Below are 25,627 nucleotides of genomic sequence, written 5' to 3' on the forward strand. Positions count from 1 at the left end.
TAAAGCAAACTGACATTAGTTGTGGCTATTAAAAAAAAAAAAAATCAATCACTATTTTCACCAGAGAAGGGAGATAGTTCTGTCTGATTTTCAGGTTGCTTGATTGCTCAAGTATCCTCTTTCATAAACATATTCTTCCTCAATCGTCAGACCAGTACGTGGTTGTGCAAAAATAGAATGGTCATCTTCTTTCCATGCCAGCAGAGATGTGGTTCTGTGCTATGTTATACAAACTCTTTAAGATCCCTTATGTTTACGTATGTACATATATATTTTGTCTACTATGAAATATTTAGATTTTAAGTTTTAAAGCTTTCTCATTGTACCGTGCAATTTTTTTCATGAATTTCATATAAACCATAAGTTTGAATGTTTTATAGTTACAAAACAAAAAGGCTTTATAGTTTCAAAATAAGCATATGAAAACACAGTGGCATGAAGTGACATGGCTCATGGGGTGGAGAGGAAGCGGCCATTCACAAGACCAAACCCACATACATGCAGGAGACAGCAATTAAGAGGCCAAGGATAGGGATGTTTTGAAAATATACTTAAAACAAGATCAAAGAAGATCTTTGGACCTTTGAAAATTCCCCAGAAAGTGAGTGAAAAACAATAGCCTTCTCTCTTTTTTCAGAGCTCTGACTCAGACCTCCTACTAGAAGGACATTGCAAAGTTGGAATATGTTATTTTAAAATACTACATATATTCCTTTAAGTGAGTTAAACTATTATGTGCAATTTTTTTTTTTTTAAGATTTTATTTATTTATTTATTTGACAGAGAGAGACACAGCGAGAGAGGAACACAAGCAGGGGGAGTGGGAGAGGGAGAAGCAGGCTTCCCGTGAAGCAGGGAGCCCGATGCGGGGCTCGATCTCAGGACCCTGAGATCATGACCTGAGCCGAAGGCAGACGCTTAACGACTGAGCCACCCAGGCGCCCCTGTGCAATTTTTTTTTTTAAAGATTTTATTTATTTATTTGAGAGAGAGAATGAGAGAGAGAGAGCACATGAGAGGGGGGAGGGTCAGAGGGAGAAGCAGACCCCTTGCTGAGCAAGGAGCCCGATATGGGACTCGATCCTGGGACTCCAGGATCATGACCTGAGCCGAAGGCAGTCGCTTAACCAACTGAGCCACCCAGGCGCCCTATGTGCAATTTTTTTTGAAGGATCCTAAAAGCAGTCATGTATGTGTACAACATAATTACATAGGTGGCCCACCGTGAGTCTTCACATCCTAGGAGGCTCCAAGGGCACCCCTATTTCTTTTCTCACAATCACTGGGTACACCTATAATCCAGAGGAACTTGGGCAACTCAGAAGCTCTCAAACTTAGCAAGGAGATGTCAAAACAAGGGTTGCAATGCCACACTTCCTCTGCGCAGCTCTCCCTGAACACTCCACTCCCCATACCCTAGTCAAGTCAGATTCTTCTGTTGTAAATTCTAACAATATCCAATTCTTTTCTAGCACTCAGCAGTTTGTAATTATATATTCATTTTCTGATTCCTTGGACAGGTCTGCCTCCGTACTAGACAGACAGCAAGCTGTATAAGGCACTGTTTATTTTTTGTTCTACTTAGTCCAGTGCCTGGTGTATGGCATGTATTCAATAAATATTTATTGACTATATGAAAGTGGTATTTGTCTTTCTGATGTTATTCCTGACCTAAACTGAGACAGGTATGAGATTACCATGGTATGTGACGGGAGGCAGGGGAAGGAAGCAATGGGGCTCAGAAGTTTCTAAGCAGGTGAAATGCCATGGTTGGCATGGAGTTCTATGTATCAGAGAGAGAAAGGCTTTCCTACTAAGAAGATAGGCATCCTTGACAAGTAGATGACTTCCATTTGCTGCCTGGTTCTGTGATTTTAGGTTTGAATGTTTTCTAGTTTTGTGTTTTATCTTCCCCCCCTTCTCATCCTTCCTCCCTTAGTTTGAAGGCTCAGGAAGAAACCTGAGAATAGACACATTATGAAGAGGAGCTCTTATCAAGGGCTCTAAGGGAATGTTTTATGGCGAGTAGCTTTGCAGAGACCACAGTCATGTTAGGACTGAACATTCTTATTATGATAATGTTGGTTGAGACTTTCAGATCATCTGATTCTCACAGAGGTATTGTGATATAGGCAGCTCAGAATCATGGCCCTTAGTTTATAAATGAGGAAAGGGGGTGGGGATCAGAAGAGGTTGAATTATCCAACTTACAGTGAAAACAAGAGCAAATTAACATTTTTTTGGAGAGTTTACTATGTGTTGAGGCAGTACATTAAGCCCTTTATATTTAGAAAATATACTTTAATCATTACCACATCCCCATGAGATAGGTAACCATTACTATTATTCCCATTTTACAGATGAGGAGACTGAGACCTAGAGAGATCAAATTATTTGCCTCAAATTGCATTATCAAGAAGCACAGAGCCAGGCTTCAAACTCAGGTAGTCTGTGTCACACCACCACGCTAATGAGTAGCACTGGGAGATCTCCAAGAGTACACTGTGTTATTTGAACTTGCTTCTATAGGTCTGACTCCTGGTTTAATTGCTACTTTATGTTGCCAATTTGTTTTTTTAATCTGTTTGCAGTTTCAGCTGAGTTTAGAATATATCACTCAGAAACCACAGTGATCATTACCTATAACTAAAATTAGGTCAACCAGGTTCAGATATAAATCCCCTATATTTACTAATTAAAATAACTGCTGAATACATTTACTAATTTTATTTTTTAGAGGTGCTCATTGCTTAATTACTACAGGGCACATCTACTGAATATACTGGGGAATACTTGTACTATTCTCTGACACTCTACAAAACATTAAGGGGTATTTTAAAAAAAAAGTCCATGAAAACACGTGATTTAGTTCTTTTTAGACTATTATCTCTTCAAGGAGATGACAGTGACCTACAGTAACCAGCACATTTTGTGCCCTCCACAGATCCAAGTCCCTCTTTCTATGGGTTCCCTTTACATTGTATTTTGTCACTGAAAAGAGAACATGAAAATGTTGTAATCTGTAGCTGATAAGAACAATTGCAACAAAAGGTACCCTTGCTTAGAGTTCCAGAGAGGGAAGTGATCCAGTCAAGATTTGGGGCTTGTGCACAGAGCTGTGACCCAAATTAGACATCTGAACTCCTGGTCAGGAGGGCAGTGAGCAGAGTTCAGTACAGGAGTGTCATTTATGTATCTTTGGAATATCACTGACTGCATTTGAAAGTCATGTTAGAAAGGATATTGGCTGGTTTGGGGCTTCTCGTGTTATCTGTGTCTCTTCCCCTCTCCATTATGGATAACTGAGGTTTTAAATTGAGGTTTTAATAAACAGCAGTGACATTCTAGTAGATGAAGGAAGGGGGCAGTCCCCGAGGGCAATCTGAACTTCTGCTTAGTATATTTACTCTTGCTGTTTTCCTTCCTCCTCATTTGTAATTCAGGAGGCTCTCTGAGAAGAGAGAGACAGCGAGGCTTGAGGCTTCTTAGATGGATCGAAGGATCACGAGCTGGGACACCAAGTTCTATGAAAAGGTCTGCTATTGAATTTGCTCTACCTTTAGGCAAATCATTTGATTGTGCTGTGCTTTGGTGTCTTCCCGTGCTTGCTAAGTGTGAATAACATGTATTTGACTATTTTGTGATTATTATTGAGTCTTTTAAATGTGTGGGTGATTTATTTTTCCAGGCCAGCTGCTCAGGTATAAAATGAAAATCTGCTCCTTTGAGATGCTAGGCTCCATGGCCGTCCACTGACCTCCAAATCCTTGAGTGCAGCAGCTGTCTAGTGACTCAGTTTGCAGTCTCTGAGCTGTGGCTCCTCAGGTTTACTCTATAGTTGGGGGGCGTACCTTTTTGTCTCCTTTGTTTTCAGGAACGAAATATGTCACTTTACATACTCTTGCAGCTTTCACCCTCCTCCCCACCCCCTCTAAAAATATGAAGGCTTTCTTTTGGCACAGAGCTGCTTTATCTGACACTGATTTCAAGAGATAGCGGGAGAGGTGACCTGGTAAACAAACTGAATTCTTTGGACTGGCTAATATAGTTCCCTTTTGATGACGTGGGCCAGGACCACTAGAGGCTTGCACTAGATTTAGGAAGGTTCCTGCTCTTTGCAGTTTTGGCAGGAAGCAGTCAGGGAGTATACTGAAAAGAGAGAACACAAAGTATCCTCCCCCTTTCCCCGCCCCGTGTTTTTGTTAGTTATATAGCCTACCTCACATTAGGCAACAAGACGTCCCCGTTAACCAAAAAGTGCGGAGCTGAGATTCTTAGAAGCTACTAAAAATGTTTGTGGGTAAAGGACGATTTTGTTCCTCATCAGTGGATCACCATACCACTGTTTCACAAATGACAATCTCTGAAGAGCAATACTGGAGTAAACGGAAAGGCTTGTTTCTTTGGAACTATAATAAAATGTATTTACATTATTTCTAGTGCAGTGAAATTAAAAGCAGTTTCTAAACAAACCTGGAAAGGTGTTGAAGCTAGAGAACCTGTGAAGGGTGTTACTCCTTAGTTGTAGCTTGGTTGTAGCAGCAGGAAGAACTTCAGACACGGGAACACAGGGTAACCCTTCAGTTCTGAAACGTTGCTAAGTCTCCTCGTGCTAGAAATGATCAAAGAAACATCCTGCTAAATGACTGCTTCCAGAGCTGAGTTTAAGAGTGTTGGGTCCAACTTCCGCCTGTTAGTTCAAGGAAACTAGCAGCAAGGGACCCTGATTTGTGTGTGTGGGGGGGGGGGGGGGGGGCTGGTCTTCATTTTTGGGCAGGGTCGTCAGTACATCAAAATATTACTTGCAGGTGTCCCAGCTGCAGTAGCTTCCAACAAAGGCAGAGCTTTCACTGATGCCTCTTAGAAACGTGTAGCCAGCAACTTGCCAGGCTCGGGGGACAGGACTGGGAGGAGGGGAGGGGTTGGTGATATCCCCCCCCCCCCCCCCCGATTCCTGACGGCTTAGTAGCTCCTCCGGAGCAGGGTGGAGGCCCTAGGGGTGGGGGTCTGGCTCGTCGGCTCTAAATGTAAATAGGAAACCACGCAGCCGAGCCAGTGACAGTTAAGAACTGGCAGCGTCCGTCCCAGGCAAGGTGTTGGTCTGACAGTATGGACGTACGAACGGCAGGAGACTCCCCTCTCCTCACCCCCGGGTCGATCTGCACAACCAGGTGGAAGTCCTGCCCGGGCCGTGGGGGGATGAGGCGCCCAGAGGCAACGACTAAAGCGAGGAAGGACCAGAAGACCTAAGGGCACCACTTTGGAGGGACCGGACGGTTTCAGGAACTACCTTCTGAAGTATCGCCCCTACCCTAAGAAAATTAAAATCACCTCCGCCATTACATGGAGCCCCAGCCCAGACGGAAGGCGGGGACGCGCGCCGGCCGAACGCGCGCTCCCTTTGTCCCGCCTCCCGGCCCGAGGCTCAATGAGCCGGGGAGCGCGCCCCGGTCTCTCCTACGTGCTCCGGGTGGAAACTGGCGCCGGCGGCGGCGGCGTTCCGCGGGCGGAAAGGAAGGGGGAGGCGGGAAGGCTGCGCGCCGCCCGCTCCTCCCCACCCCCCGCCTCGGCCCTGAAGGGGCTGGATGGGCAAGTTGGGCGCGATGGCTCGAGCCCGGGCGGCGGCGGCGGCGGCCGGAGGCGGCGGCGCCTCCTCCTCCTCGCCCCGGCGCCGGCGGTGATCCGAACGAGCGGCCGCGGCCCCCGATGAGACTGTTCGTGGGCTGGCTGTGCCTGAGCCTGGCGTCCGTGTGGCTGGCGCGGAGGATGTGGACGCTGCGGAGCCCGCTCACCCGCTCCCTGTACGTGAACATGACGAGCGGCCCCGGCGGGCCGGCGGCGGCCGCGGGCGGCAGGAAGGAGAACCACCAGGTACGCGGCCGGCCGGGATCGGGCCCGGGCAGTGCTGGGGCGGGGGCGTGGCGGCCCGGCCTTCCCGCGCTCGGCCCGGCTATTGTGCGGGGCGCCGCGGCGAGAGAGGGCCACCCGGGCCGTCGCCCCCGCCGCCCTGGCCCTTCAGAAAGTTTTCCCGACGTCTTCCCGGCCGGGCGCTGCGGCCGCCACCGCCGGGCGCTGGGCCCGGGGCCCCGCGGCGCCTTTTGTTCCCGGGCGCGGGCGGAGAACGGCCTCCCCGTTCCTCCCGGGGCTCCAGGGTGGGCCCCGGAGCCCCGCATTGTTCCCGGCTCCCGGGCGGTGATCGCAGGCGCCCGGCCGCAGGGCGCAAGAACTTTGGGGCGGGCGCGTGGCCGCGGGCATCCATCTGGCCCCGGGGCCTGCAGTGTAAACGACCAGACCGAGCCCATTACCCTGGACTGCCTTCGTAACCCCCGGGAATCAAAGCGAAAAGCCGGTCCCTCTTTTTGTCTGGTCGAATGTCTGAGCATACAAAGGGCCATAAAGAAATTTAACCCTGCATCGTGAGCCATTTAACTCTCCGGGCTCATTCGGGTGACATTTTCCCTCGGCAGTTAAAAAAAAAAAATGTGTTTGACAGGTCCTCACACTCCCATCCTCCTGCACCTTCCCCCTCCGACCTAAGAGAGATCTTTAAACTTCGGTGTTGGTTATCTGACAGGAAAGATGTGGTTAGAAAAGAAGATGATGCAAGCTTTTCCTGGAAGGGTTTTTTAAAAAACAGAATTAGGCAGGAGTGAATTCCTTTCAGAGTTGCGGATCGTGAACCGTGCGAGGTGACGGGTTAGGTCTTTTCATTAGCTGAGTTTTGTGCCACTTAACAGAAGTATGTGCTGGTCAACTGCAGAATTAAGAGTGATATTTCATTTTTGACCGTAATGTAGTTTGTGGTTAACCTTGGATTCATTGAAAGGAGGCTTTCGAACTCTGCCGGAGTGTTGGCTTATAATTGCTAGCATTTATAGTGCATTTTGCCTTTCCAGAGAGCAGTAAGCGATTATTCCCCATTTTGTGTCTCATCGTTTTCATAGATTTCTCATTTTCCTATGTTAGGTTTCTTATTATGCCAGGCGTTCAGAGAGTTTACACTGGGGTGGATTCCGTGTATTCTAATGAAAGTAAAGAATTATCTAAGGACATAAAGCAATTCATTAAGAAAAGTAGTGTTTAGTTTTTATCTAGTAATTACTGATCGTGGCCCCTTTTCTCTTTTTAAAGGAAATCATAAATTTCTGTGAAATTTTTTGTGATCCCACAGCTATTGTAATTTGTTAGGTAATCATGCCTATGATATTGTTAGGAGTATACTTCAAGTCAGTAGGTCATCTTCAGTTGTAAAACCACATTCTTTTCAACGGGTTAATTACTTAACACTAATCATTCTCAGAGAAAACCCTAAAGCACTGCAGTGATAATATACAGTTACCAGAATGTCACATAGCCATATGGAATATGGATGGTGGTGTAAAACAATGAGTTAGAAACGTCATTTTCAATAATTGGTAGAAATAAGGTTCTGGGTAGGATAAAAAGGAGGCAGGATTACGGTTGAGTCTCTTAGCTGTAGGTGTTTATGACTCCTGATTATGTCTACTATAGCACACTTGATACGTTTTCACTGCTTATGGAAGAATTGGTTATATTTTAAAAATTGAAAAGCTGTTTAAGTAGTTTGGTTTTTCTGGAATCTAGGTAGACTATAGCTGTAGACAATGCCTCACAATATCCCCTAACAGGAGGTACTTTCTAATTTGTACCTTTTTAAAACTGAATCAGTTAGATTCTGAGGAAAACTGATACTGGTTTCAGATACCTCCTTTACTTTGTTACACTTCTGAGATACTCAGGTGTGTGTGTACACAGGTGTGTTTTAACCAGTGGGACTAACAGTTTGGCAGCTACGTTCTCCAAGGTGAAGACTAATCTGGTACTTTCTGAATATGTAGCGGGGGGGATTGGACCTTTTCCTTAGAGTGATCAATCCAGAGGTTATTTTGAGGTGATGTGTTGACGTTATGAAAATATTGCCCATGAATAAAGATTAAAATGAACAAAAGAAATGTGTGTGTAGAAACCACAGTGAGATAAAGTGAAAGAGGGGACTCTCCCCTCTGCAGAATGCCTGTGTTGATGATTTATATTCCAGGATCCTAGGTTTGCCTTACAAACTTTCTGACTTGTGAAGTAACTTAACTCTAACATTCTTTCCCCCTTCAAATTTATAGTTTCATGCAAGGTTTTCTGGTGTTCATTTGGGTGTGTGGGTTCCATAGCCAGCCACATCTGGTTCTTTTGGATTTGCATGAAAGTGGGGTTATGGATTTAATTGAACCGTACTTAGCACAAGTTTTCTTTATGGTTATTTTATTAAGAAATTATGGTGGAGGATTCTCTGGTTAAAAGAGAGGTCTTGGGAAATGTTTATCATTAAAAATTAGTTACTATCGCCTGGAGATGAGATGCAAGGCTCCTTTGAGCTAAAGTCGCTCTAAAATAGTAGGAGCAGCACCATTTTAATAACTTGGTTGGGTGTGCTAGCTTCAAAACTGGGATTATTTTTCACTTTGGGAAAGGGAGGAGCAAGGAAGGGCTTTTCTTAGAGCCAGGATATGGCTTGCAGGCCAAATTGGGCTCACTGACCTTTGATACAGCCTATGAAGGCAGATTAGTTTTACATTTTTAAACGGTCGCAAAAAATATATAATATTTTGTAATATGTGAAAATTTCTTATATGAAATTCAGATTCCAGTGTCTACAAATAAAGTTTTGTTGGCATAGGGCCACCACATTCGTTTACTTGTCTACAAGTGCTTCTGCGCTGCAGCGGCTGACTAGCGTGGTTGGTACTTTATGACCTACAAGTGGCCCCTTCTAGAAAATGAGTTTTCCCCAAAGAAACTTTCCAGCTTCCTTCATCAGCAGCACATTTCTTAATCACAGGTTGCACAGTGGATAGTTTGACTCATTGGGAAGAAATAGAGCCAGGCAGTGAGAAACTAGATATGTCACTTTTCAGTATTGGCAGGCTTGGAACTTAAAAAGAAGATAGCAACAACAAAAACTTTGGATCTAGGGTTTTTGATGCATTGTACCTACTACTTAAAGTTAATGCAGCTATTTTGGAGCTACTGAAACTTGAAAGGACTCTAAGGCCCCACTCTGGGTTCTTGATAATAACAGTCATTCAATAGTTTCTGAGTCGATGGAGCAAAAAAAGAATTGTTATGGGACTCTGTGGAACCAGGCCAAGACGGTTTCTTCAGGTGATGTACTGTAAGGATTTTTAAGAGCACAGGTAACATTGGTTATCTGGAATTAGTAAGGTGTAACTTAAAATTGCAAGTTTGTGTATATCTGCCTTATTTTTTCACCTTTTTATGTAAGTTCAGAACTGTGTTATGTTACAAGCAGTGATAAGATTTAAGATAATTGAAACGATTGTTTTTTTTCCAAATTAAAAAAATACTTGGACATCACAGCCATAGGTCAAAGGTTGTGCTGTGGACAGGTCCAGTCTCCTGTCCCCTCACTCATTTAGTCGTGGAGGCTGACCAAAGTCAGGCATGAGTTAACAATGCTCAGGAGCAGTCGCCAGCTAGCCAGATGGACACTGGTGGATTTGTGTCCTCTTCTGAACTGCCTTCCAGAACCTGGAGGCCTTTGTAGCTGAATACCAAAGAGGTTTTGTAAAGAGTTTCTTTCCTTATAATCTGTGTTGAAACCCTGTATAAGTGTTTGCCTCAATTTCACGGAACACTAGGATCTCTCTCTTCTGCTGGATATACCAGAGGCCTTTATGTTCCCCTTTGAAGGTGCTTGAGGGCACCCTGGTAATTGCCAGTAAAAAACAGCTGTTTAGACCTTCTGAAGCTTTGGTAAAATCTTAGGATTATAAAATTCTAGCAGTGAGTGACTATTTGAAATGAAAATTGCCAATAATTTATTTATTAAATCAAAGCTGAAACAACTTAATCTAATCCATATGAATTGTTTCCCTACATGGATGTGAGGGTGCCCTGTCATTCACATCTCGCATAAAGAGGTTGAAAATCTCACATAAAGAGGTTGTTGGTTTAGGTTTGTGTCATTTGTGGAAAAACAATGAATGGTTTGAAGATTTACTCTTATGCTGTGCTTAGCTGCAAGAAAGTGTCAATGATTGAATGTCTAGACTGATAGGACTCATTGCAGAACTTAGAATGTGATTTTTGAATCCTTAGCTGTCAGGTCAGTGTCGTCAGGCCTGGCCTGACCACCCCCGGTAGTAGAAAAGATTCTGTGTTCATGGATCCCATCAGTGGAGCCTTTCCAATTGTTTTTAGTGGTACTAAATGCCTCAGGTCTTTGGTTACTCATTCCTTTTGAGAATGGCTGGGTGCCCAGACCTACAGTGTGGCTTTTAGGCATTCCCTTGAACTTCAGTTCTCTGACTGACTTTTGTGGGCCTTGGACAGGAAGGGGAAGGAAATCAAGTTATTGTGCTTCTATTGTGTGCCAGACGCTTTAATGTATCATCCTCTCTCATCTTCATAACAACTCCCAGAGGTAGGTGCTACACCCCCTTTTTTGATAGAAGATTGAGCCTAAGAGAGATAAAACTTGCTCGGGAGACAGTTGGTAGGTGGCAGATTTGGGTTTTGACCCCAGCTCTGTCTGGTTTCAAGGCCCAAGCTTTCCCCACCTTTTCATGATGTCTGTCCTAGGAAACTTTGTGTTGTCAGAGGGTCTGTGAAAGTAGGCTGCCTCCTTAATAGGTAACTGCCTCCACTGTAGTGGACCTCTGTGTAGACACTGAAGCTATGTAACTATACAAAAATACCAGTTGGAGTTTTGCAGCTTGTGAGTTAGACAGGGATGGGACAACTGTTCCACGTTTTGGCCTTCATCCAGTTTGTGCATGCTTTGGTCAAGCTTAATGTTGGAAAAAAAAAAATCTTACCTATGGTGTCTTTTTTTCTGACACCAACTAATTCTCTGGCACTGGCTGGGTGTCCTACAATTCATTTCTGTTCTGACACAACCCAGAATTAACATCTGTCCAGAAGTTTAAGGGCTCCATCCTAGAAGACGGCCATCCCTTCAGATGCCAGCTGCAAGTTGTGGGTGCACAGACTACCTACCCATGCTTCTGCCCGATTTGGTTACAAATTCTGGGGTTCTCACAACCCTCCATCAGGTTAGATAATTTGCTAGAATGACCCAGAACTTAGGAAAATACTTTACACGTTTACTGGTTTATTATAAATTATAGGCTGCAATTCAGGAAGGGCCAAATGGATGAGATGCATAGGGCAAAGTGTGGGGGCGGGTGGACGGTGGCACAGAGCTTCTGTGTCCTCTCCAGGTGAGCCACCCTCCCAGCACATCAGTGTGTTCAGCAACCTGGAAGCTCCCAGAACCCTGTTGTTCAGGGGTTTTATGAAGGTTTCATTACCTAGGCATGACTGATTAAATCATTGGCGTTGGTGATTGAACTCAATCTCTAGCTCCTTTCCCTTCCCTACAGATTGGTGGTGGGGCTGAAAGTTCCAGTAGTACCCCCCCCCCATCATACTAACATGCAAAATATTCTCTTATCACTCAGGAGATTCCCCAAGGGTTTTAGGAGCTCTGCCTGGATCTAGGGGTTAAAGACCAAATATTTATTTTTTAATTATACCATATTACCTAAAAGCAGGATGTTGGCTTTTTAAAATAATTTTCTTTTTTTTTTTTTTTTAAGATTTTATTTATTTATTTGAGAGAGAGAGAATGAGAGAGAGCACATGAGAGGGGGGAGGGTCGGAGGGAGAAGCAGACTCCCTGCAGAGCAGGGAGCCCGATGCGGGACTCGATCCCGGGACTCCAGGATCATGACCTGAGCCGAAGGCAGTCGCTTAACCAACTGAGCCACCCAGGCGCCCTAAAATAATTTTCTAATTCCAGTTCTACTACTGTGCTCAAGTCCTTTGTATTTTGGAAGAAAAGACTATTATATAACACGTTTGACTATTGAGGAACTCAAAAAGAAATTCAGAAAAGCTTCTAATTGTATCCCTTGGTCTGATAAGCAAATATAATCTTATAGGAAAATTGGATTTATGCTTTGAAGGAATGATTCATCCACCAAGGTTATATAAAGCTTAGGAGACGTTCAGGGGCTTAATCTGTAAGACCTGACCTAATACCTTATTATTTTGATTAGTGAATACTGTCACATACACGTTAAGAGCTCATGTCTACCTGATTTGGCTGTTTATGTGTCTAATTTTTAGTATCTTTACAGTCTTGCTGCAAGTAGGGATAACATTGCTATTTACTGTGATTTTTAGAAGATGTCTTGGTTGGTTATCACATTCTACTTTGTACTTGGCATCAGCAGATGACTGCATGGCGTAACTTGGTTTGATTAGAATTCGTTATTTAGAAGATTCCCTTACTTATTTGGATTGAAGAAAATTCAAGTAAGCTTTAAAGGAGGATGCTAAGATGACATTTTTCCAGACACCGGTCTCCAGCTGAGAAGGCCAGCCTACTGTAAGTAGGATGGGAACACAGTCCTTCCAGTGTGAACATTTAACAAGCATGATGCTTTGTTCTTGCCTGCGCACCTTGGTCTCTGTCGTCTTTGAGGAGCACACATTCAAAGAGCTCACCTGCTTGAAAGTGCATGGGAGCCTACAGACAGGCCACCAGTGCTGTGAGCTTGTTACAGCTTTTCATTTAAGCTGGATTGTCTGGAGAGAGGAACTCCAGGGGACCGCCAAATGGTTGCACGGGCTCCTGCATTGATTTTGTCTCTATCAGCATCTAATCTTAGAGCAAGGGACTGCTTATTTAAGGCCTGAAGGTCCTGGCCAAGATCATAATCCCATTATGATTCTTTTGGTTCCCTTGGTTTCTGATTTTTTTCTCCTCTGGAGTGTAAGTTCCTGGAGGCCAATGCATCTTTATTTTCCCTGGATCACTGTTAAGCTGTGATAATTAGGAAACACTAATGAAATTTTCTGGGTTAGCCCATGTAGTCATTCTCAAGCAGTAGTGATTTTGCCTCCCAGGGGATGGACGTTTGGCAGTGTCTGGGACGTTTTGGGTTGTCATGACTAGTGGGGAGTGCTCCTGGCATCTGATGGGTAGAGGCTAGGAATGCTGCTAAATATCCTTTCATGCATCGGACAGATCCTAACAAAGGATTATCTGGCCCCAAATGTCAGTAATGCTGAGGCTGAGAAACCCTGTAATTTAGTTGCTATCTAGATCAGATTATCTTTTCTCTAAACACACCCAGTCCAGTTTAGTTGGACAGAATGGTCCTGCTTTCTTTTCTTTAAATGAATCTCAGACACACTGGGTAGACTAAAGAGAAGCTTCTTTGAAGGAAGCTTTTATAAAACAACACGCACCTAGAATAGGAACCCAAATCAGCTGGAAGTGCTTAGAAACCCCAGGTTTCCCGTTTATCCAGAAGTTGTGAGGTGGTAAATGAAATAAATGTGAAGCACTTGGCCAGGTGCCTGGCACAAGGTAGGTGTTCAGTCAGTGTTGTCCTTTGTTGCTTGCTTGTGATGATGCAATTTTGTGGTGAGTGGGTAGGTTTAACCACTGTTTGCAGAAGTGGGTTTAAGCAAGGCCTTTCAGGGGCACCTGGCTGGCTCAGTCAGTGGAGCATATGACTCTTGATCTTGGGATCATGAGTTCAAGCCCCACACTGGGTGTAGAGATTACTTAAATAAATAAAGTAAAATAATAAAATAAGAAAAGCAAGACCTTTCAAAAACCTTGGAGTTTTAGAAACTGACAGAAACCCAGTGACAGCTATCTCCGTGGCTGTCCTTATATCCCCTCTAGGATTTTGCTAGAACCTCCAAATTCTATCTGTGAGGCTGCCTGTGATTTTTTTTTTTTTTTAAGATTTATTTATTTGTTTAGAGAGAGAGTGTGTGTTAGCAGGGGGAGGGGTGGAGGGAGAGGGAGAGAGAGAAGCGGACTCCCTGCTGAGCAGGGAGCCCAACCAGCGCTCCATCTCAGGACCCTGAGATCATGACCTGAGCCAAAATCAAGAGTCAGACACTTAACCCACTGAGCCACCCGGGCGCCCTTAGGCTGCCTGTGATTTTAACAATGATTGATTTGACGAACATTTATTGTTCATTGTATCTGTGCCAGGCACTGAAGTCAGTCATTGTCCCTACCTTTATGAAACTTTGTCTCCCTGGGAGGATAGACACTGAACATACAATTATGTACAGTTATTCAATTCAGTGGTCATAAATGTTGCTGAGGAGGTATATGGTATATAGGAGAGGGTATTCGAAAGGGGGAGGGGGGGACCCTGCCTAGTCTGCAAGTTCAAGGCAAACATACTTGAAGAAATATTTAGGCTTAGGTCGAATTAACCAGATGAAGAGAAAGTGGGTTGCGGTGATGGGGGAAATGCAGGGGACAAAGCAAGCACCATGTGAGACAGCCATGAGAAAGGAGCCTTCCAGAAAAATAGAGGGGTACAGTGTTGTGACACAGCAAATGACCAGGGGTTATGGGTGGCAGACAGTGTTAGGAGGTAAGGCTGTGGACACAAAATGGACAAACTGCGTAGGGCCTGGGAAGCCATATTGAGCATTTTGGGTATTAGCTTTAGACTTATGTGAAGCAGGGTTGTGATGTGATCAGATTTGCATTTAAAAATTTGCATTTTTAAAGAGGTTTGCCAGGTCACTTAAATTTTCAAATGACTTTTAATTTCTGGAAGATAGAAATGCCAGAGGTATGTGTATGTAAAAAAAAAACACCTTTATTGAGATATAATTCACATACCATAAGATTCATCCTTTTAAAATGCACAGTTCAGTGGTGTTTAGTGTTTTCACAGAGTTGTGCAGCCATCACCACTCTAATTTCAGAACATTTTCATCACTCCGGAGAGAAACCCCGTATCCATTAGTAGACACTCTCTCTTGCCAACTACAATCTACTTCCTGTCTCTGGATCTACCTGTTGGACACTATGAAAGTGAAATCATATCATTTGTGGCCGTTTGTGACTGGCTTCTTTCCCTTAGCATAATGTTTTCAGAGTTCGTCCATGTTGTCACATGAATCAGTACTTCACTGCTTTTTGTGGTTGAATAATCCCTATTCTGTTGTATGGATCAGTCATATCTTGTTTATCCATCAGTTGATGGGTATTTGGGTTGTTTCCACTTTTTGGTGATTACGAATAATGCTGCTGTTGGAGTTGACTTTTGTATCCTGCAGGTGGTCAGGAGGAACATGGATTTCAACCTTTATCTTTAAGAAGGAGGGCTTTACTCCTTTTATTCTGTAGCACATTCTGTTCAGTAAGCAGTTTCTTTTCTTTTTTTTTTTAAGATTTTATTTATTTGAGAGAGAAAGAGAGAGATAGAGCAGGAGCAGGGAGGAGAAGCAGGCTCCCCACTGAGCAGGGAGCCCGACACGGGGCTCGATCCCCGGACCCTGGCATCATGACCTGAGCCGCTGGCAGATGCTTAACTGACTGAGCCACCCAGGCGCCCCAGCAGTTTCTTTTCTGAAACCTTGTTTGGCTATAAAGGTTCAACCACATGTGTTAATGTCAACAAATTGAGAGAAATGCGGTTAAGACCTTGAGTTTTCCTCTTGGCACTTGAAAGCAATATTTGCAGTTAATGATGCCAAGTCTTGCTTAGTTCTGGAAGTCAGAGTCCATTGTTGTTCCAGTTGTCCATTTACAAGTGGATGCCAAGGGAATTCTTTGCTCCTCTGTTTCACTTGAATGGCTTCTTGTCCACGTTAATAGAATGTACCTGATTGCCTACTACCAAGGTGATGGCTTTCATCTTGATTAGTGATTTCAGAGAATAAAAAATAAATAAAAGTCAGAGTGGCCTCAGTATTACAGAGTTCAGAATGTGCACCAGAAGGTCATGAGTATAATAAAAAATGGTTTATGACCTGCACTGGGGCATAACTTCAGGCACAATGAATATTAAGAGTTAGTTAATGATTAAGCAAGAACATTTTCAGACCAAGGAAAAAAGTGTAGGCAGTAAATAAAAGAAGCTTCAGAGCTTATCATATAGAGTAGAAAAAAGGAAAATTGTTTTCAAGTCCAAGCAGTTTTGGTAAGTGTTTAAATGGTGAATTAACAAAAATCAGTCAACAGTTGGGAGATTTGGTATCTAGTTTGGATATAGGGTTTGTAAAAAAGATGAGTTAATCTTTGTGATTTTAATGTGCCTGTTTGCTTCTTTGTATTAGTTTCTACCTGGTTCCTTTCAATGTTAGTGTCAGGAATGTTACCCAGGATTTCATTCAACATTTAGCAAGCTTCGGCTGACTGTAAAATTGGTCCACCAGTTGTGTAAGGGGTTACAGGACACCTGCTGGTAAGTGGTCATATTTGTGATGGGGAAGCAAGTTACTTTTGGCCAATAGACTGTTTATTGGGAAAAATTGATTGTTTCTTAGCAGATAAAGGATTAATAATAACTGGTCAACCCTACAGTTTCATCATTGTAATTAATGGCCTACTCTTATTTATCAGGCCATGTTAGGGGAATCTCATTGCTGTTATTATAGGATTCTTCTGTGTGTCTGGTACTATATTGAGGATTTGGCTGCATTATCTTGTTTAATCCTGTCAATACCCTACTAGGATAGATAGATACCAGTGACATCTCTAGTCTACAGATGAATGAACGAGGCTCAGAGATTAAGTGACTTGTCTGAGCTTACACAGGAATGGCAGAGCCGGGACTTGACTGTGGAGCTGACTCTAAAGCTGGCCTATTCTACAGTCTACCTCCCCCCTTCACTGGTATGTTAACTCTAAATGAAAATGGAAAACATTTATTGTGGAGGATTACATTTCATCCACGGTTGAGGTTCTTGAGTTTTGTTCTCAAAAGTGCGTTCTGGTTAGAGCCTGTTCCTAGATACCTGGTTCTCCAGCATGTTATCACTTTGTCTTCTCATTGTTGCAGTGTGACCTTAAGTAACTTCTTAATCTTTCTCAAGCACATATTGCCCCTGTCTGTGAGAATGTCATATGACCTCGCTATTTCTAAAGGCCTCTATATAGCCTACAAGAAGAAAGGCAGATTAATCTGGTCACCGGAGTGTTAACTTCTGCTGCTTACTCTGCCATTGATTTGTTTGGTGGTTTTGAATTAAATCACTGCATTATGTGACTGTTTCCTTATCTAAAAACAAAGTTAATAATGCTAGTTTTTGCCCTCTGATGTTGATTTTCAGTGAAGGAGAAGCCAACAGAGCTTTCCTAGATCTCAGGGTACTGGGGGTATAGAGACTGAAATACTGGGCCAGGGCTCAGAACACCTGGACTGTGGCCTGGCTCTGCCACCTACTAACCTACGAAAGCTGCATGACTCAGAAACCTCGTCAACCTTCCCACACTCCCCCCCACGGCCCCATATGAGAATTAAGTGAGAAATTATGTATGTAGAAGTATTTTATGCTTTATAGGTCATCTAAGTATAAGAGATGATGATTATCCTCAAAGTGCCAAGTGCCATGAGATTATAATACTTGGAAATACTAGATTTGATTTAGTCCTCTGGCTTTTGTTTTTGGACTTCTTAGATGACACTTTAGTTGTGTGTTTTCACTTTTTCTTCTTCTTTTTTAGTGGTATGTGTGCAACAGAGAGAAATTATGCGAATCACTCCAGGCTGTCTTTGTTCAGAGCTACCTTGACCAAGGAACGCAGATCTTCTTAAATAACAGCATTGAGAAATCGGGCTGGCTATTTATCCAATTATATCACTCTTTCGTGTCATCCGTTTTTAGCCTGTTTATGTCTAGAACATCTATCAATGGGTAAGTGAATCTTATGTATTTTTTCCTTATCCTTAGATTTATAAAGAGAAAATGAAAGAGAAAAGTTATTTTGTTGAAGGTGTTGACTACCTCAGCTACAACACTTCTACTAGTCAGAATCCTTGGCAGTGGGTCCAGTATCTTCAGCCTTCTGCAGTTATGCTTTTTAAATTCACCACAACTTGATAAAGAACCCCGTTAGTCTGTTTTTCTATGGTGGGAGTTCTCCTAGGAGCAGTGTTTCTCAGCTTTGATGTGTACAAGAACCAACCTGGAGATCTGGTTAAAATAGAGATTGTGAGTCAGTAGGCCTGGGGCCTGAGATTCTGCATTTTTAACAAACTCCCAAGTGATGCCCATAATGCTGCTAGTTCCCTATGGTAGAGAGTAGCAGGAACTAAATCCTTAACATAAGCTGAAGAGTAAAATCTTTGCCTTAAGCACACTTCCTAGGAGCAGGTTTTTTGGGGGGATTTAATTAATCAACGCAGCAACATGTGATGGCTTATTTCAAGTGAAGGGTCCAAAATCTGTTCTTACATAAGGTCTAGGCTCACGAGAATCTTTTAAGCTTACTATGGAAGTATCTATCTCCAGAGTGGTTCTTGCATATAAATCCATGAAAGAAACTTCAGGAATATTTTTTATCTTGCCTTCGCCAAATTTTCAAACATCCCCAAGGCCTGAGAATCTAGAATGCCAAGGAGAAAGTCAGTAGGGCTCAGAGTTAAAAAGCCTTGTTGGACTGCCTAAAGCCACTTTTTGTTCCCCTTGAGGCTTGGAGCCAGCTTCTCCCGAATGTCTGGGTCCCCAGTCTATCATCTGGTCATTAAATATGTTTTTAGGCACCACCAGCCATTTCTCAAGATTTCGTCCTTGACTTTCTTCATTGTTTATATGAAGTTGCCTTGTTTGCTTTAGCAAACAGTTGTTGTTTTTGTATCGGTAGTTGAGTTGATACAACTTGGTCTGACATTTTGTTTCCAAAATTGGCTGCTCTGAGGGTCTGTTCTGTACTATATTATTTTTCTTTGGAAAGTGGACAAGTCGCTGTAGCAGTAATTCTTATCCTTTATGGGGTCCTTTACCTCTTTAAAAATGAAAAAAGGTAGGAGTCCTCTCTTCAAGTAGTGTTTACATTCAACATTTCACATAGAATTTTGGAAGATTTCAGACTCTGAACCACCTCTCCCCTTCACTCCTACCCCTACCCCCAGCTTCCACCCCATTGGATCCTGGTTAAAATTCCCTGATTTGGAATTTCACAGTTTGGTCAAAGACAGGCAATACATTTAATCAATCCCTTTGGGTTCCCTTATCTATGGCTCTCACCTCCCACTCTTCCAAAACATGTCTTGTCCTGGGTCCTATCTCACCTGAAAGCTTAATTTTGAGCCTGTTGGTACTTTCCATCCATGATAGATTATTACCATGAATGCCTGTCTCTTTCTGAAATAATTACAGGCATACCTCATTTTATTGCACTTCTCTTAATTGCACTTCACAGATACTGCATTTTTTAAAATTTAATTGGAACCTTGGGATAACCATGCATCACACAAGTCTATCAGTGCCATTTTTCCAGTAGCATTTGCTCATTCTGCATTTGTGTGTCATATTTTGGTGATTCTCGCAATATTCAAACTTTTTCATTACTATATTATGATAATCTCTGATCAGTGATTAAGGCTTGGTGAAAACTTAGCTGATGGCTAGCATTTTTTTTTTTTTAGCAATAAAGTATTTTTTAACTAAGGTATGTACATTTTTTTTTTTTAGACATAATGCAGTTGCACACTTTATAGACCACGGTATCATATAAATGTGACTTTTATATGCACTGGGAAACCAAACAATTTGACTCACTTTATTGTGATATTTGCTTTATTGAAGTGGTCTGGAAGTGGACTTGTAATATCTCTGAGATATCCTGTACTGTATGGTACTTTCTTGAATTAAGAAGATACTTATCAGTCTTTCTTTATATCATCAAGGGGAAGGCCAAGTCAGGAGAGACTTGATAGCTGTTTTCAGAGTTTATATTATAAGGAAAATATTGATAAGGAAGCACACCTCCTCTATAGATTCTATATCTAGAGAGAACTTAGATTGTGGCCAGAGAACCTAGGATGGTTACTAAACACTAACAGCCCCCCCCCCCCCCCCCCCCCCCCCCCCCGCCCATGAACATCACTAACTTTGGAAATTAAAGACAAATTAGGGAGCCATACCTCTCCATGGTATGTGTTTGCTAGAAACTTTGTATTGAGCTAGGTGAGTGTCTTGGTATTTGGGTGGGATACTTATTGTGTGGGACTGACCCACTTATAACAGGAGATCTAGCTTTTCTGGCCTCCCTCACTAACTGATAGCATTCCCAAGCCATTGGGACTACCCCAGACTCCCCCACCTACTACCCCAGACTCCCCCACCTAGTCCCACTGCCCCCTAGAAGGCAGAGTTGGTCCTGGTTGAGAAACACTGGGCTTGAGTTTTGATTTGACAGTTTTAATCTTTTTGTGGGAGCCTCTGTGGCTCAGGATCTTTGAAAATAGGACAGTGTTTCTCTCTCTGGTGCCTTTTAAATGTAGATAAGTCAGATGATCTCCTGAGCTCTGACCTCAGATGACCTCTAGCTCTAGAGTTTTAGGATTATCGCGTCAAGGTTCCTTACATCCCAAGAAGTTGGCTAGGGAAGCATGTTATTTTATAACTAGGAAAGTTTAAGCCAAATTACTGTTTTTGCAACTTGCTTTTGATCCTGTGGCAAGTCAGCACCAACTTTGGGAACATGCATCCCCCGGGCCATGCGGCCTGTACCCTCTTCCTGCTCTGACTCTGGCTTCTTTGGGAAACTTTGTAAAGCTCTTCCAGTAAGTTCAGTCCCTTTTCGCAGATTTGCTTTCTGCAGCCTATTGTTCCACTAGAAGATTAAAAAAAAAACAACTGTCTTGGAGGAAATCGCTTCTCTCTGTAAGGGATAGCATGGTGTTTAGCAGTCTCTGATGTCCATGCCCCCTAGTTTTCAGCATTTCTGTGGGGCAGAAGATTTACTGCAAACGCACTATTAGATATGGTTAAACTCTCCTAAGGCGTTAATGGGTAAAGGGGAGAGAGGGAGTTTGTTATATGAACTCTGCAGTTTTAATCTTCCCTAAAACTGGTCCTACCAGGAGCACCAGGTTGCATGCATCTTTCCAGTCACCATGTGACATGTTGTACCTTATGTTTTTTCCAGAAAGTAGCAGTACACAGTACAGGTTTCCCTGCCATTTCCCAGATCCGTGGTTTTCAAACTGTGTTCCAAGGTCTGAAGAGGAAGTGCCTCAGGAGTTGCTTCAGGCTGCAGGGAAAGGCCCAGATGTGGCAGCTTCTCCAAGGCTCTTAACCTTATTTCTGCAGCAGCTCTCCATTTACCATTCTGTGTCATCTCTTAGCTCCACTTCATTTCAAGAAAGGGTTCTACCGCTTAAAGGGAGTTGGAGAATCCCTGCCCTGGAAAGACTAGGATTTGAGAACTAAAAAAGCAGAGCTAAGCGGGGAGTGCATTCTGCTCCCCAGCATGATGCTTCCGTGAGACTTGGTTTGAGCCACAGCTGCTGTTCCGAGAGTGCGCTCTGATCCCCGTTTAACTCCTCTCCAGCTCTTTTTTTAAAGGCATTACTGTGGTTTTGAATGTTTTTTAGGATCTTAAGAAATAATAGGACCCAGACAATTGTGTAATATATAAATCGATGGAAGTATGAATCTATTTTTTAAATGCAAATTAACTGATAAAATAGGGACCACTCTTCTGCTTTTCTCTAGTGTCTCTTAAAAATCTATGATAGTGAAGCAGTTTTTTTCCTCACCTGTTGTTTAGTTTGGTAACAGCTTTTTTTTCCTGTTTGATTTTTCTGCTTAGTGTTACTGGCTAGTGCTATAGTCTGATTCTGTTGGCCTGTGACAGAAAACATTACTCTATCCATCTCTCCTTCCTAGTTTGACATAAATTCTTCACATTCACCTTTTAATTTATTACCCATTCTTCTTCCTTTCCCTTCCTCTCTCATTCGTCCTGTTTCCTTTCCACTTTTTGCTCCTCCCCCTCCCCCACTCTTTATGGGGTATTGTAATCTCAGAGCCGAATGATACCTGGAAGTATTTTCTTATTTTACTAATTTTGCTTTTAACCCTATAAATCATATAAAAGGTAATGTATAATTTAACCGTATAATCACATAAAATAAACGTTTTGTAGGTTCAGGAGGCTGTTGGGGCTGAATTACTGTAGTTGCTCTGAATGTATGTGGGGGTGCTTAATTTGCATGGACTCTTCCATTTTTGTCCTTTTTTTCCAGGTTGCTAGGAAGAGGCTCAATGTTTGTGTTTTCACCAGATCAGTTTCAGAGACTGCTAAAAATTAATCCAGACTGGAAAACCCATAGACTTCTTGATTTAGGTGCTGGAGATGGAGAAGTCACAAAAATCATGAGCCCTCATTTTGAAGAAATTTATGCCACTGAGCTGTCTGAAACTATGATATGGCAGCTTCAGAAGAAGAAATACAGGTATAATTTTTAGACATGGTTTGGGGTATATTTCTTGGTTTTAGATGTATTTCTTCTTATTTAGTATATGTGTTGCCAAATCGAGCATTTGAGGGGTATATTATTTAAAGGATATGAATCAAACAATTTTCCGTGATTAGAAATTTTTTAAAACTTTACGTATTACAGTAAAGTAGAAACTGAGAGAGAAATCGTCTTTCCTTGTCAGTATTTTGGACTAGAGGAGACGGCACTGTAGAAGGAGAAGGGCAGGTGAAGGACAACTTGTAAAGGTAGAGCAGATGTAGAGACTTTTCCCTGATTGGAATCTGACATTCTTAAACCTGGATTTTGTTTTTGTTTTTGTTTTTCAGTGAAAAAAATTTTTTTTACTGTGGTAAACTACATAACATAGAATTTACCATTTTAGCCAGTTTTAACCACTAACTGTAGTATTAAGTACATTTATGCAGTGTAACTATCACAACCATCCATCTCTAGAACCTTTTAGTTTTTCCCACTGAAACTCTGTACCCATTAAACACTTATTCCCCAAATCACTCCCCCTCCCATTCCCCGGCCCCTGGCAACCACCGTTCTGTGCCGTGTCTCTACGAATTTGACAATTCTGGGAACCTGAAATAGGAATTATTTGTCCTCTTGTGACTGGCTTATTTCACTAAACATAATGTCTTCAAGGTTCATCCATGTTGTGGCATGTATCAAAATCTCCTTCCTTTTTAAGGCTGGATGATACTCCGTTGTAGGGTTATACCACACTTGGCTTATCCATTCATCTCTCAGTGGACACTTGAGTAGCCTCCACCTTTTAGCTATTGTGAATAATGCTTCTGTGAACATGAGTGTACAAATAACTGTTCAAGTCGCTGCTTTCACTTCTGGGTGTATACTCAGAAGTGGAATTGCTGGATTATATGGTAAGACTGTGTTTAATTTTTTTAGGAATTGTCATACCATTTTCCACAGCAGCTGTACCATTTTACATCCCACCAGCAGTGTACAAGTTTTTCAGTTTCTCTGCATCCTCTTCAATACTTGTTATTTATTTTTTTGGTAATAGCCATCCTAATGGCCATGAAGTGTCAAATCTTGGTTTTAAGGCCATCTCCAGGGGCGCCTGGGTGGCTCAGTTGTTAAGTGTCTGCCTTCGCTCAGGTCATGATCCCAGGGTCCTGGGGTCGAGCCCCGCGTCGGGCTCCCGTCAGGCTCCCTGCTTGGCGGGAAGCCTGCTTCTCCCTCTGCCACTTCCCCTGCTTGTGTTCCCTCTCTTGCTGCATCTCTCTCTTTCTTTTTTTTTTTAAAGATTTTATTTATTTATTTGAGAGAGAGAGAATGAGAGAGAGCAAGCACATGAGAGAGGGGAGGGTCAGAGGGAGAAGCAGACTCCCTGCCGAGCAGGGAGCCCAATGCGGGACTCGATCCAGGGACTCCAGGATCATGACCTGAGCCGAAGGCAGTTGCTTAACCAACTGAGCCACCCAGGCGCCCTGCATCTCTCTCTTTCAAATGAATAAATAAAATCTTTTTAAAAAAATAATAAGACCATCTCTGGCTTGAAAGACTTAGGAAGAAGGTGTTCTTTATTCAGTATGGATTCTACTGAATGGGAGAAGAAGGTGCTGGGTACTGAATGTGGGAGGTGAGAATAGGGCCTGCTTCCTCCCCTGATATTTTGGAAGCCAGGCTGAGCCTTACAAAAAAGGGAAAGAAGAATTATGCACTCACTTTCCTGTCCACCTAAGTTTCTGCTCATACACACTAACCCTAGAGACTGAGCATTGGTGTAGCTCTTAGAGCAGGACTGGATTGAACTTTGGCAAAATATGGAAATTTTTAGCTTGAAGAAAAGACCAAGTTGGAAGGGGGTGGAGGGGAAGGTTACAATCAACAAATGTAATGGGGTTTTATATGGAAAGAGAATAAGTGTTGTTTTTGGTATAATCATGCACAGCTAGCTCTCAGAAGTTGAGGTAGAGTTTAGGGACATTTACCTTCCTAACAGCTTGAGCATCCAAGTCCTTGCCACTCTCCGTGTTTAAATAGCTGTTAGGGATGCTGTTATAGGAGACTTCTATCTGTGTGAGGTTGAACTCCGTGATTTGTAAGATCCCCTTTGGCTCCAGCAGTCTGTCTTAGGTTAGATCCTGGAGGGCCTGTGTGGTAATAACTGAAGTAATTTCTTCACTTAGACATTAATGCATCAGGGGCACCTCAGTGGCTCAGTCGTTAAGCGTCTGCCTTTGGCTCAGGTCATGATCCCAGGGTCCTGGGATCAAGCCCCGCATCGGGCTCCCTGCTCCCTGGGAAGCCTGCTTTTCCCTCTCGCACTCCCCCTGCTTGTGTTCCTTCTCCCGCTTTGTCTCTCTCTGTCAAATAAATAAATAAAATCTTTAAAAAAAAAAAATTAATGTATCATTTCAAAACTTGGAATGTTTTGGCCTTCGTTTTAACAATGGCTTAAATCATGCCTAATTCCTAATCTGGTGCTCTCCTCCCACTTAAAAAAAAAATGTTTTGAAAGTGCCAATGGGGAGGAAGGTGTTTTGAAACGTCTTCATTCCCCTCCTACCCACTCCTGCCCCTTTCATTCCTTGCTTGTCTTTGAAGCCCTTTTTGAGACTAAATGCCTGAATGGAATTAATTATCAGTGAAACTTAGACGTTTGAATTAATAATTCATTGTATCTAGCGTTTACACACTGTGTAACCTAGTAGTAAACTTACCTCCATATGAAAAATACTTAAATTTTTTTCCTAATGTATATATAGCACATATGCCAAAATCTATTCACAATTTTACCTAAATAGGAAATTGATGCTGGTTGATATTCCCTCCACCATATTATTAAGATTAAAAACATTCACAGAAGTGGTGTTTTTCGGCACAATCTGAGGTTTGGTTTTTTGGTTTTTTTTTTTTTTTAACAATCTGAGATTTTAATGAGGAAGTAGTATCTTACTAAGGTTGTGGTTCATTCAACCCATGATGGCAGGGCAGACTTGTAGCTTAATACCTTGTTTTTTGGCTTGGGAGCTAGCTATTTTTTGTTTCTCTTCAATGTCTGAGTTCATGAAAAACTGATTTTTTAATAAAGGTTCTAGATATCATTTTTGAAATAATACACAGGAAACAGCCGGGTTTTTACTCTGTGTTGCTAAGATATCATTATTTATGCCAGAAAACCCAATTGTAGAACTTAAGGATATGGCTTTGATTTTTAAAACAAAACAATAATTTTTCTTTATACTGTTGGTGTTTTGCTTTTTATTTAGGATTTATCAAAATATTGATTGCTTTGTCACTGCTGTAAAATATATTTTAAATTCTGGATGCCTGCGTGGCTCAGT

General features: G+C 42.5%; 1 protein-coding gene and 1 long non-coding RNA gene across 6 annotated transcripts in view; one reads left to right on the forward strand and one right to left on the reverse strand.

Annotated features, from left to right (window-relative positions):
* LOC135364558 (uncharacterized) overlaps window positions 1–5,414 on the reverse strand; it is a 63,134-nt gene extending 57,720 nt beyond the window's left edge. For all 3 annotated transcript variants that reach the window (XR_010411920.1, XR_010411922.1, XR_010411921.1), the window contains exons 1-2: window positions 5,332–5,414; window positions 4,474–4,612 (exon numbers count right to left, since the gene is read on the reverse strand). This is a non-coding gene — a long non-coding RNA (uncharacterized LOC135364558). The remainder of the gene's footprint in view (window positions 1–4,473; window positions 4,613–5,331) is intronic.
* Window positions 5,415–5,493: 79 nt separating this feature from the next.
* The window catches only part of METTL9 (methyltransferase 9, His-X-His N1(pi)-histidine), a 47,404-nt gene continuing 27,270 nt past the window's right edge, over window positions 5,494–25,627 (forward strand). For 2 of the 3 annotated variants that reach the window (XM_045875139.3, XM_045875138.3), the window contains exons 1-3: window positions 5,494–5,871; window positions 17,540–17,730; window positions 22,071–22,280. In XM_045875139.3, coding sequence (XP_045731095.1) covers window positions 5,707–5,871; window positions 17,540–17,730; window positions 22,071–22,280 — 566 coding nt within the window. In that variant the 5' untranslated portion in view covers window positions 5,494–5,706. The remainder of the gene's footprint in view (window positions 5,872–17,539; window positions 17,731–22,070; window positions 22,281–25,627) is intronic. The other variant, XM_045875137.3, reaches the window with a different exon arrangement.

The sequence above is a fragment of the Mirounga angustirostris genome, unplaced genomic scaffold (assembly GCF_029215605.1).
Source record: "Mirounga angustirostris isolate CCGP_5_RB_7025 unplaced genomic scaffold, mMirAng1.0.hap1 SCAF_5, whole genome shotgun sequence".
NCBI classification, from domain to species: domain Eukaryota; kingdom Metazoa; phylum Chordata; class Mammalia; order Carnivora; family Phocidae; genus Mirounga; species Mirounga angustirostris.